Source organism: Eubalaena glacialis, chromosome 10 (genome assembly GCF_028564815.1).
Source record: "Eubalaena glacialis isolate mEubGla1 chromosome 10, mEubGla1.1.hap2.+ XY, whole genome shotgun sequence".
NCBI lineage: Eukaryota > Metazoa > Chordata > Mammalia > Artiodactyla > Balaenidae > Eubalaena > Eubalaena glacialis.
This window is the reverse complement of record NC_083725.1, coordinates 86878976-86892224: the sequence shown is the minus strand read 5'-3', so window position 1 is coordinate 86892224 and position 13249 is coordinate 86878976. Positions and strand designations below refer to the sequence as shown.

General features: G+C 35.8%; 1 protein-coding gene across 1 annotated transcript in view; it reads right to left on the bottom strand.

Annotated features, from left to right (window-relative positions):
* ANO5 (anoctamin 5) overlaps nt 1–13249 on the bottom strand; it is a 96263-nt gene that overhangs the window by 42779 nt on the left and 40235 nt on the right. The window contains exon 6 of the mRNA XM_061203149.1: nt 11945–12229. Within this exon, the coding sequence (XP_061059132.1) occupies nt 11945–12229 (285 nt within the window). The remainder of the gene's footprint in view (nt 1–11944; nt 12230–13249) is intronic.

Here is a 13249-nt window from a genome sequence, read left to right as displayed (position 1 = left end):
GCTATATAATTTGGGCTTTGTGTCCTCTGCTTTTGTGTATTTGTCAATTCAATCTCATCTGTTTTTTGTCTTGCAGGAACTTTCCAGTATTTCTGCTTTTCTGACTGCTGAATTTGGCCATTTTAGCACTGTTCTTTTTTTTTTTTTCCTATTTTTTTTAATCTCAAAAAAAAAAAGTTTATTTCTATGGCAGGAGAGAATAGAGGTTAAAAGAATCTTCCCAAGCTGACCATAACTTTTTTTTTTTTTTTTTACTTTTTTGGTTCCATAAACTTTCTCTTTTTTTTTTAACATCTTTATTGGAGTATAATTGCCCCACAATGTTATGTTAGTTTCTGCTGTATAACAAAGTGAGTCAGCCATACGTACACATATATCCCCATATCCCTTCCCTCTTGCATCTCCCTCCCACCTTCCCCATCCCACCCCTCTAGCAGGTCACAAAGCACTGAGCTGATCTCCCTGTGTCATATGGCTGCTTCCCACTAGCTATCTAGTCTACATTTGTATATATGTAAATGCCACTCTCTCACTTCTTCTCACCTTACCCTTCCCCCACGCCGTGTCCTCAAGTCCACTCTCTATGTCCATGTCTTTATTCCTGTCCTGCCCCTAGGTTCCTCAGAAACATTTTTTTTTTTTTTTAGATTCCATATATATGTGTTAGCATATGGTATTTGTTTTTCTTTCTGACTTACTTCACTCTGTAGGACAGACTCTAGGTCCATCCACCTCACTACAAATAACTCAATTTCGTTTCTTTTTTATGGCTGAGTAATATTCCATTGTATACATGTGCCACATCTTCTTTATCCATTCATCTGTCGATGGACACATAGGTTGCTTCCATGTCCTGGCTATTGTAAATAGTGCTGCAATGAACATTGTGGTACATGTCTCTTTCTGAACTATGGTTTGCTCAGGGTATATGCCCAGTAGTGGGATTGCTGGGTCGTATGGTAGTTCTACTTTTAGTTTTTTAAGGAACCTCCATACTCTTCTCCACAGTGGCTGTATCAATTTACATTCCCACCAACAGTGCAAGAGGGTTCCCTTTTCTCCACAGGCTCTCCAGCATTTGTTGCTTCTAGATTTTTTGATGATGGCCATTCTGACCCATGTTAGCTAATACCTCATTGTGGTTTTAATTTGCACTCCTCTAATGATTAGTGAAGTTGAGCATCCTTTCATGTGTTTGTTGGCAATCTGTATATCTTCTTTGGAGAAATGTCTATTTAGGTCTTCTGCCCATTTTTCGATTGCATTGTTTGTTTTTTTGATATTGAGCTGCATGAGCTGTTTGTATATTTTGGAGATTAATCCTTTGTCAGTTGCTTTGTTAGCAATTATTTTCTCCCATTCTGAGGGTTGTCTTTTTGTCTTGTTTATGGTTTGCTTTGCTGTGCAAAAGCCTTTAAGGTTCATTAGGTCCCATTTGTTTATTTTTGTTTTTATTTCCATTTCTCTAGAAGGTGGGTTCAAAAGGATCTTGCTGTGATTTATGTCATAGAGTGTTCTGCCTATGTTTTCCTGTGAGAGTTTTATAGTGTCTGGACTTACATTTAGGTCTTTGATCCATTTTGAGTTTATTTTTGTGTATGGTGTTAGGGAGTGTTCTAATTTCATTCTTTTACATGTAGCTGTCCAGTTTTCCCAGCACCACTTATTGAAGAGGCTGTCTTTTCTCCATTGTATATTCTTGCCTCCTTTATCAAAGATAAGGTGACAATATGTGTGTAAGTTCATCTCTGGGCTTTCTATCCTGTTCCATTGATCTATATTTCTGTTTTTGTACCAGTACCATACTGTCTTGATTACTGTAGCTTTGTAGTATAGTCTGAAGTCCAGGAGCCTGATTCATCCAGCTCTGTTTTTCTTTCTCAACATTGCTTTAGCTATTTGGGGTGTTTTGTGTTTCCATACAAATTGTGAAATTTTTTGTTATTGTTCTGTGAAAAATGAAATTGGTAGTTTGATAGGGATTGCACTAAATTTGCAGATTGCTTTGGGTAGTAGAGTCATTTTCACAATGTTGATTCTTCCAATCAAAGAACATGGTATATCTCTCCATCTGTTTGTATCATCTTTAATTTCTTTCATCAGTGTCTTATAGTTTTCTGCATACAGGTCTTTTGTCTCCTTAGGTAGGTTTAGTCCTAGGTATTTTATTCTTTTTGTTGCAATGGTAAATGGCAGCATTTCCTTAATTTCTCTTTCAGATTTTTCATCATTAGTGTATAGGAATGCAAGAGATTTCTGTGCATTAATTTTGTATCCTGCTACTTTACAAAATTCACTGATTAGCTCTAGTGGTTTTCTGGTAGCATCTTTAGGATTCAGTATATATAGTATCATGTCATCTGCAAACAGTGACATTTTAACTATTTCTTTTCTGACTTGGATTCCTTTTACTTCTTTTTCTTCTCTGACTGCTGTGGCTAAAACTTCCAAAACTATGTTGAATAATAGTGGTGAGAGTGGGCAACCTTGTCTTGTTCCTGCTCTTAGTGGAAATGGTTTCAGTTTTTCACCATTGAGGACGATGTTGGCTGTGGGTTTGTCATATATGGCCTTTATTATGTTGAGGAAAGTTCCCTCTATGCCTACTTTCTGGAGAGTTTTTATCATAAATGGGTGTTGAATCTTGTTGAAAACTTTTCTGCATCTATTGAGATTATCATATGGCTTTTATCCTTCAGTTGGTTAATATGGTGTATCACTTTGATTGATTTGCATATATTGAAGAATCCTTGCATTCCTGGGATAAACCCCACTTGATCACAGTGTATGATCCTTTTAATGTGCTGTTGCATTCTGTTTGCTAGTATTTTGTTGAGGATTTTTGGATCTATATTCATCATTGATATTGGTCTGTAGTTTTCTTTTTTGTAGTATCTTTGTCTGGTTTTGGTATCAGGGTGATGGTGGCCTCACAGAATGAGTTTGGGAGTGTTCCTCCCTCTGCTATATTTTGGAAGAGTTTGAGAAGGATAGGTGTTAGCTCTTCTCTAAATGTTTGATAGAATTCGCCTGTGAAGCCATCTGGTCCTGGGCTTTTGTTTGTTGGAAGATTTTTAATCAGAGTTTCAATTTCAGTGCTTGTGATTGGTCTGTTTATATTTTCTATTTCTTCCTGGTTCAGCCTCAGAAGGTTGTGCTTTTGTAAGAATTTGTCCATTTCTTCCAGGTTGTCCATTTTATTGGCATATAGTTGCTTGTAGTAACCTCTCAGTGTCCTTTGTATTTCTGCAGTGTCAGTTGTTACGTCTCCTTTTCCATTTCTAATTCTATTGATTTGAGTCTTCTCCCTTTTTTTCTTGATGAGTCTGGCTAATGGTTTATCAATTTTGTTTATCTTCTCAAAGAACCAGCTTTTAGTTTTGTTGATCTTTGCTATTGTTTCCTTCATTTCTTTTTCATTTATTCCTGATCTGATCTTTATGATTTCTTTCCATCTGCTAACTTTGGAGGGTTTTTTTCTTCTTCTTTCTCTAATTGCTTTAGGTGTAAGGTTAGGTTGTTCATTTGAGATGTTTCTTGTCTCTTGAGGTAGTATTGTATTGCTATAAACTTCCCTCTTCGAACTGCTTTTGCTGTATCCCATAGGTTTTGGGTTGTCGTGTCATCTTTTCATTGTCATTTGTTTCTAGGTATTGTTTGATTTCCTCTTTGATTTCTTCAGTGATCTCTTGGTTATTTAGTAGCGTATTCTTTAGCCTCTCTGTGTTTGTATTTTTTACAGTTTTTTTCCTGTAATTGATATCTAGTCTCATAGCATTGTGGTCAGAAAAGATACTTGATACAATTTCAATTTTCTTAAATTTACCAAGGCTTGATTTGTGACCCAAGATATGATCTATCCTGCAGAATGTTCCATGAGCACTTGAGAAGTAAGTGTATTCTGTTGTTTTTGGATGGAATGTCCTATAAATATCAATTAAGTCCATCTTGTTTAATATGTCATTTAAAGTTTGTGTTTCCTTATTTATTTTCATTTTGGATGATCTGTCCATTGGTGAAAGCGGGGTGTTAAAGTCCCCTACTATGATTGTGTTACTGTCAATTTCCCCTTTTATGGCTGTTAGCACTTGCCTTATGTATTGAGGTGCTCCTATGTTGGGTGCATAAATATTTACAATTGTTATATCTTCTTCTTGGATTGATCCTTTGATCATTATGTAGTGTCCTTCTTTGTCTCTTGTAATAGTCTTTATTTTAAAGTCAACTTTGTCTGATATGAGAATTGCTACTGCAGCTTTCTTATGATGTCCATTTGCATGGAATACCTTTTTCCATCCCCTTTCAGTCTGTATGTGTCCCTAGGTCTGAAATGAGTCTCTTGTAGACAGCATATATATGGGTCTTGTTTTTATATCCATTCAGCCAGTCTATGTCTTTTGGCTGGAGCATTTAATCCATTTACATTTAAGATAATTAACAATATGCATGTTCCTATTACCATTTTCTTAATTGTTTTGGGTTTGCTATTGTAGGTGTTTTCCTTGTCCTGTGTTTCCTGCCTAGAGAATTTCCTTTAGCATTTGTTGTAAAGCTGGTTTGGTGTTGTTGAATTCTCTTAGCTTTTGCTTGTCTGTAAAGGTTTTAATTTCTCCTTCGAATCTGAATGAGATCCTTGCTGCGTAGAGTAATCTTGGTTGTAGGTTTTTCCCTTTCATCACTTGAAATATGTCCTGCCACTCCCTTCTGGCTTGCAGAGTTTCTGCTGAAAGATCAGCTGTTAACCTTATGGGGATTCCCTTGTATGTTATTTGTTGCTTTTCCCTTGCTGCTTTTAATATTTTTCCTTTGTATTTAATTTTTGATAGTTTGATTAATATGTGTCTTGGTGTGTTTCTCCTTGGCTTTATCCTGTATGGGACTCTCTGTGCTTCCTGGACTTGATTGACTATTTCCTTTCCCATATTTGGGAAGTTTTCAACCATAATCTCTTCAAATATTTTCTCAGTCCCTTTCTTTTTCTCTTCTTCTTCTGGGACCCCTATAATTTGAATGCTGTTGTGTTTAATGTTGTCCCAGATGTTTCTGAGACTGTCCTCAATTCTTTTCATTCTTTTTTGTTTATTCTGCTCTGCAGTAGTTATTTCCACTATTTTATCTTCCAGGTCACTTATCCATTCTTCTGCCTCAGTTATTCTGCTATTGATTCCTCCTAGAGAATTTTTAATTTCATTTTTTGTGTTGTTCATCATTGTTTATTTGCTCTCTAGTTCTTCTAGGTCCTTGTCAAACGTTTCTTGTATTTTCTCCATTCTATTTGCAAGATTTTGGATCATCTTTACTATCACTACTCTGAATTCTTTTTCAGGTAGACTGCCTATTTCTTCTTCATTTGTTTGGTTTGATAGGTTTTTATCTTGTTCCTTCATCTGCTGTGTTTTTCTCTGTCTTCTCATTTTACCTAACTTACTGTGTTTGGGGTCTCCTTTTTGCAGGCTGCAGGTTTGTAGTTCCCGTTATTTTTGGTGTCTGCCCGGAGGGGACTGGTGCATGTGTTCTGGTGGATGAGGCTGGATCTTGTCTTTCTGGTGGGCAGAACTGCATCCAGTGGTGTGTTTTGGGGTGTCTGTGAACTTATTATGATTTTAGGCAGCCTCTCTGCGTATGGGTGGGGTTGTGTTCCTGTCTTGCTAGTTGTTTGGCATGGAGTGTCCAGCACTGGAGCTTGCAGGTCATTGAGTGGAGCTAGGTCTTAGTGTTGAAATGGAGATCTCTGGGAGATCTCTCGCCGATTGATATTACGAGGTCTCTGGTGGTCCAATGTCCTGCACTCGGCTCTCCCACCTCAGAGTCTCAGGCCTGACACCCGGCCAGAGTACCAAGACCCTGTCAGCCACACGGCCAGGTACATGGAGAGTTTCTTGCCTTTTGGGAAGTCTGAGGTCTTCTGCCAGTGCTCAGTAGGTGTTCTGTAGGAGCTGTTCCACATGTAGATGTGTTTGATGTATTTGTGGGGAGGAAGGTGATCTCCACATCTTACTCCTCCACCATCTTGAAGGTCCTTCTTCTTAGCACTGTTTTAGATATACTTCTCTTCACCTCCCCTTTTAAATACTTTATTGTTTAAGGAATTGTTGATTGCAATGTTTGTCACCCTTGACAAACATTAGATAATCATCATTATCTAATCTGGTTATTCATTTTAAGGGCAGTTTAATATTATGTCTTTGTAAATAAATGATAATTTATGCAAAGTCGTTTTAATTTTATAAATAATGTGATAAATATTAACTATTTTACATACTTTGGATTATTTCCCTAGGAAAGATTCACCAAAAAGATTCACCAAAAAGATTCTCCAAAAAGAACTCTGTACTGGGGAGCTAACAAAGTGGAAAATTTTACTCTTCCAATATTAAGACTTATTATAAAGCTATGGTAATAAATACAGCATGGTGTTGTCAAACAAAAACAAATCCAAACTTAGGAAAGATTTTAACGATTACTGCAAGAGGATGAGGGGGACTGTTGCAATAGAGAGATCTGGGAACATCTGAAAAGCCAAGCATAAAATGACTTCTTTTATAGGGAGAAGTAAGCCAAGTTCAGGAAGTGTCTTTCTTTGTGTTAAGGAAGGGCTAGTCTACATGCCAACATTGGCTAAGGTTGAGGGTGCATCAAAGTTTAGGGTCTTTTGGGGAAGTAAGTTCAACTGAATTTTGGTTAATTTACCTAACAGTCCTTTGTTTCAAGGGATCAATGAGGATACATAGTTCAGCTAACCATTTATGAAACAAAGAATGGGAATGTGTCTAACCTGTGTCTAACCTTTATTACCATAAAGTAATAACAAAAGGAAGAAACTGTAAGGGTAAGTATAGATCTAAAATACTACTCAGCCACAAAAAAGAAGTCAATTTTGCCATTCACAACAACATGGATGGACCTGGGGGGTATTATTCTTAGTGAAATAAGTCAGAGAAAGACAATTACTGTAAGTTATCACTTACAGTAGAACGCGATATGTAGAAACTAAAAAATAAAATAAATGAATGAATATAACAAAACAGAAACAGATTCACAAAGATAGAGAACAAACTAGTGGTTACCAGTGCGGAGAGGGATGGAGGGAGGGGTGGGATAGGGATAGGGAATAAGAGGTACAAACTACTATGAATAAAATAAATAGGATACATGGATATATTATACAGCACAGGGAATATAACCAGTATTTTATAACTTTAAATGGAGTATAATCTGCAAAATTATTGAATCACTATGTTGTACAAAAAAAAAAATAATGCCTAGTACATAGTAAGTGCTATTTAAGTGTTTGCTATTGTTAACAGTAAGAGTATTTTAAGGAATCTCAAAATTATTTTGCACATTTGCAAGGTCAAATATATGCAAGTATATACTTGCATATATGATTACTTTAAGAAGAATGCAAATTTGGATACATGAGTTTGGTATATGTTAAAATATATCAATAAGAAAGAAAGAAACAAAGAAAGAAAGAGAGAGAGAGAGGGAGCGAGGGAGGGAGGGAGGAAGGAAGGAAGGAAGGGAGAAAGAGAGAGAAAGAAGAAAGAGAGTAAAGAAAGATGGAGGGACAGAGGAAGGAAGGAAAGAACTGAAATTTCCCTGGTGCCAAATCTTAGAGCATTTCCTTTAGAGAACTTGTAATTATAAATTCTTTTTCTCTTCTCTTTGAGACGTATGTAAATATTTTTAAAAGCTAAATAAGCCTCTTGCCAGTTTCATAACTCAGGAGTGTTTTTCTTAAGTTTTCCAGGAACCATCTCTTTTAAATGTAAACATCAAGAAAGATAACATCCCTGTTTCCTTGGCTCTATGGGAGTGTAGTCTAGGTACCTGGTTCCAAGCTGTAACTACCTGCTCCACATAGATATATGAGAAGTTTTTATTTTTATTATTATTATTATTATTATTTGGGATAGAGACAACTAATACTGATGAACACTTCAATTAGCAGATGAATTTAGAATAAATTATGTGGCAAACAGTGTTGTCAAGTCAAACAGGGGGGTTATCTATGAATATTCTTTAAGTCATATAGGGAAGGGTGGTTCTTTGCAGTAAGCAGTTTTACAGAACAGGAAGAGTGGGAGATTTCTTTAAATTGTCCCAATTTTCCAGGAACAGAACTCAGGCAAAGTTCAACATTGTCAGTATGGATACAAAAATGGACACAGATCAAAGCAGCAGAATCAAACCCAGAAGTAGATCTATGAATATCTAGACACATGAGTTACGACAAAGAGGGAACTGTAAAACAATATGAAAAGTTGAATGTTTTCAATAATTGGTGTAAGTCAAATGACTATACATATGGGGCAGAAAAGGCCTCTATTTTGCACCATGAACAAAAATTAATTCCAAGTGGATAGTAGTTCTCAATGTGAAAAGTAAAATAATACAACTTCTAGAATACAGGAAATAACTTCATGATCCTGGTGGTAGTTAAAGGTTAACAGCTTTATTCATAAAGTAAAGGCTTGAGAAAGTAGACTACAGTTGACCCTGGAACAACGTTGGGGAAGGGGCACTGACCCTTTGGGCAGCCAAAAATGTGAGTATAATATATAGTTTGCCTTCTGTACACAAGGTCCCTCCATATCTGCGGTTCCACATCTAAGAATTCAAACAACCATGGATCATGTAGTAGTGTAGTATTTACTATTGAAAAAAAATCCATGTATAAGTGGACCCTTGCATTTCAAACCCATGTTGTTCAAGAGTCAAGTGTGCATTAAAATGAAAAACATCTGTTTATGAAAAGAAACCATAAAAAGGATGAAAAAGGAAGCACAAAGTAAGAAAATATCAGTAAAATATATAATGAATAAAGGGTTCAAATAAAGACTATATAAACTGTTCCTACAAATCAACAAGGGAAGACCTAACTGAAAAACAAAATCAAGAGACATCAGCAGGAACTTAACAAAAGTGCATATCTAAATGCCCAATAAACATAAACAAGGAGGTCAATCTCATTTGAGATTGCAAATTAAACCATAATGATACATACACAAATAAGTTTCCATAGAAAGTAATGAAAATTAATGAATAAAAGCTCATACAATTAACCAACCATAGCTAATTTAACCAACCAAATAAATGTTGAGCCAAAGAAGCCAGACTCAAAAAAATACATACCGTATGACTCCATTTTTTATAAAGTTTAAAAACAGACTATGCTAATCTCTGCTGTTACAAGTGAGAGTCTACCTCTGCTGAGAGGGACAGGAATAGTGACTGGAAGGAGGCACTAGGGCTTCTGGAGGGCTAGGAAAGTTTTCTCTTTTGATCTGGGTGGTGGTTACATAGCTGTGTTCATTTTGTGATTGAATTCAAAGAATGGTGCACACTTGTGGGCCTATCTCTATGTATGTTATGCTACAGTTTAAAAAGAAAGAAAAAGAAAGATTGGTACTTTTTAGTGTTGAGAAAGATATGTGGAAAACAGCATTCTCCTATGTTGTTAATAGGACTCTAAATTAGTACATAATTTTGTAAAGGGTGATAGTGTAACACATATACATTTTTAAATGCACATGCTCTTAGATCCAGAAACTTTCTATGTGGTATCTATTTTGCAGAAAAATTTACACATATGCCGAAATATGTAGTAAACAGCAGAAATGTTTGCAACATCAGAAAAATTGGAAACAAACTCAAAAACTGTCAGAAGTGAAAATGTTTTATAAAATTATGTTACATCTATAAATTAGATATTAGAAATATATATCGTGAGCCTCAGGTGTCATGATGATTGTGAAGATGCTTTGAAAAGTATGAAATTCTATACCAATGTAAGATGCTCTTGTAATACTGTACATTTGTACATATGTGAACTACAGTATTCTGGATGAAGATAGGAAGGAAGGGTATTTTCTACATCAATCTTCCAAATAATTTCCTGAACAGAGCAAGAACAGTATTGCTCCACTATGAAGGAGAGGAAATTGTGGTTTTTTTTTTGAATTTTTGAATTTTATTTTATTTATTTTTTATATAGCAGGTTCTTATTAGTTATCTATTTTATACATATTAGTGTATATATGTCAATCCCAATCTCCCAATTCATCCCAACTGTTGAGTTTTAATGCTGAATTAACCTAAGACATTGGCACTCTTTACAAAGAACAAGTAAAGATAAATGAGTACTGACATTTCTATATCTGAGCAAGTTGCTAAGTTGTTCCTACAGGTTCACTGGCTTTCTATTAGCAACTTTTTAATGCAACAAGTATATCTGAAGGATTTACGGTTTGCAGAGTGCTTCATGTACATTCTTTCATTTGATCTTCCGAAAAATGCCAGTTTACCATTCTCTCTGTTTTAAGAGGTTATCTTGTTTAGACAGTAGAGCTATTAACTGAAACCAGGCCTTCTGATTCCATGCCGTGTGCTCAACATTCCCTTAAAGGTTGCCTCTTATATTTGTTGTTGCTGCTGCTACTTTTTAATCCAGGTAGGAAAAGGAAGAAAATTTTTAGTCTGTGGATTTGCAATTTTTATGTAAATTCTAGGCACTACATTTTGTTTAATATTCCTGCCAGTGAATTTAAAAAAATATATATAACTAGGGACTAGAAAAATGATTATTTCAAAATCCTTCTTAGACACTTAAGAGTGCTGAACCTAAAGGGAATGAAGTCTCTCATTCTTCAGGGAAAGAGAGTAAGTAGTCTCAAGGGGAAGGGTCTTGTGATTGTTAGGACCCTGGTAACTTCATTAATAGGTAACAGATACACGGGGTAAGAGCAACAAAGAACCTGAATTTTTTTTCCTATAAAGTCAGATCAATAATAATATCTCACACTTATTGAACACTTAGTATGTTACAGAAACTATTCAAAGTCATTCACACCTTAACTCATTGAATTCTCAGGGTAACCTATGAGGTGGCTATTACTCCTATCTTAACAGGAAGAGACAGTGGCACAGAAACTGTGATTAGGAGAGAGGTTTTCAATGGGAAATTTCAAGACCCTAGGACTACAAATGGAGAGGAAATATTATTATTCAAAAGACTGAAAACAAAAATTAAAATAAAAATTTTAAAAAAAGAAAGACTGAAAACAGTTTTAAATGAAAGGAAAAAGTTCAGATGTTTCTCAAATGCTATCTATTGTGAACAAAGTAATATGGCACCTGCCATTTCAGTAAACAAGGAATGTTGCCTGCCACCAAGTCATCAGCCACTGTAGCCTCTCCACAACAGGGGATTCAGGATGGAGAAAAACAGGATACACGTCCTACATAGTTAAGAGGCATATCAAAGGAATAATTTCCATGAGCCCAGACGCTTGCATCTTCCCATGCGTAGAAAAGCACTAAAATCATTAACTTGAGATATCTGGTTTTTGTGATTAGCAGTAATCTTTCAATGTCCCACTATATGTATTTTTTCCAGCAACAAGTCCTATATATCCTGGCTCCTCCCTTACCTGTTATAACAGTTCCTCAGAGTTCGCAGTAATGTCCTTGAATAAAACATAATTCTCAACTTTTAGGTTGTGCATTTTTTTCAGTCAACACCATATACAAAGAAATTAAAACATTCCATTTCCAGTTGGAATGACCAATATTCCTGCTGCTATGCACTGAATTTATAAAACCAAACTATAAGTTTATAACACCATTTTACAAAAATCTTACAAAACCAAAGTCCTCTGGCTCTCAATTAAGTGATTTCCCCAATAGTGCATGAGGCCTCTCTTTGCTGTGTCCACACTGTCAACCACTCATTTTTAAACGACAGCTGGAGAAGTAGGGAGGTTAACAGGGTTAAGCGGTCCAAGTAGCCTTTCAAACCTGCCCAATACCACCGAACACTTATCGAAATTTACACAGAAACACCTTGTAGACATAGTATCGCACACGCACACATATAAAAGCACACACAGGCACACATCCCTTACTCCAAGGGATGTGCCCAAAGGTCTTCTCTACCTACAATTCTGTTTCTTGATGAGGATGGAAAGAAGCTTGACTCATCTTCAATGAGGAAGAGCTCCTGCCGATGTCTGGTGAATTGGGCAGTGAAATATTCAGCATGAGGATGCTTCACATTCCTTGGGAGCTTCAGAGGCCCAAGCATACAGCTAAAAGGGATTTTGTCAGCTCGAGGAATATCACTCTCCTTAATAGGCATTTTGATTCCCAACACTTCAGCATAAGTAACTAATACCTCCCAAGGGGCATGGATCTTGACAAAATAAGTTTTCCCATCTTCGGAGTTCTGTATAAAATGGAGGCAAAATAACAGAAAGATTACTGAGTTGATTAAAGAAAGAAAATTTTACAAAATCTCAAACAAATTAAAGACATCAAGTATTTTCAATTTATTGAAAAATTTCAGCAAAACTTTGCAAATGATCAAAACAGTTATACATATTATACTTACATATATATGTATATATGTGTATACTATATGTGTGTGTGTGTGTGAGAGAGAGACAGAGAGAGACATAGAGACAGACAGAGACAAAGAATATTTTAAAAAATATATTTCAGGGTCAATGTACACTAGTCTGAAGTCCATAGAAACACATGTGATTCTGGGAAATCTCTTAAGTTTTTAGCAACTAGCTATAAGCTTAGAACTGTGTTTAGGGTATATGAGAAATACATACAAAGTATAAGATATACTCCCTCTTCTTACCCAGTTTTGATGTATCACCTACACCTAAAGGAGGAACTTCAGGTAATAAGGGTTCATTACACAGGAGAATAATTAAGTTACAGATAGAATATGTGGTATAATTCATATTTACTAGTTCAGTAAAAAACAGGGATAAATAAGAAGTAGAGACTATTAATTTAGAAGTAGAGAGTATTAGAGTTTCATGGACAGGGTGGGATCTGAAATAGGTCTTTAAAAGTAATTTTGAAGGAAATTCTAGAAAACCAGTAAATGGTAGGAGGTTAAAAAAAAAAAAAAAACTTGGCATATTCATGAGCACAAAAAGTGTCTTGGCTTAACTAGAAGGTTGTGTTGCAAGATAGCCAGGTTAACTAGTTAGGGTGCTAGATTATAGGCTGCCTTCAAAATGACACAGATATGAAACAAAAACCATGTCTTTACTTTCTCTGGACCCTGACTAGAACTATTTATGCTTATTTTTAAAGTGTTCCACTCATCCCTTATCATCTCAAATTCAGAGCACCGACCTACTTATTTACCTGGAAGACCACAGGCCCTACCATCCCCAGTTACATGTCAGTAGCCAAAAAAGCTATTGTTTTACTCCCAAACACG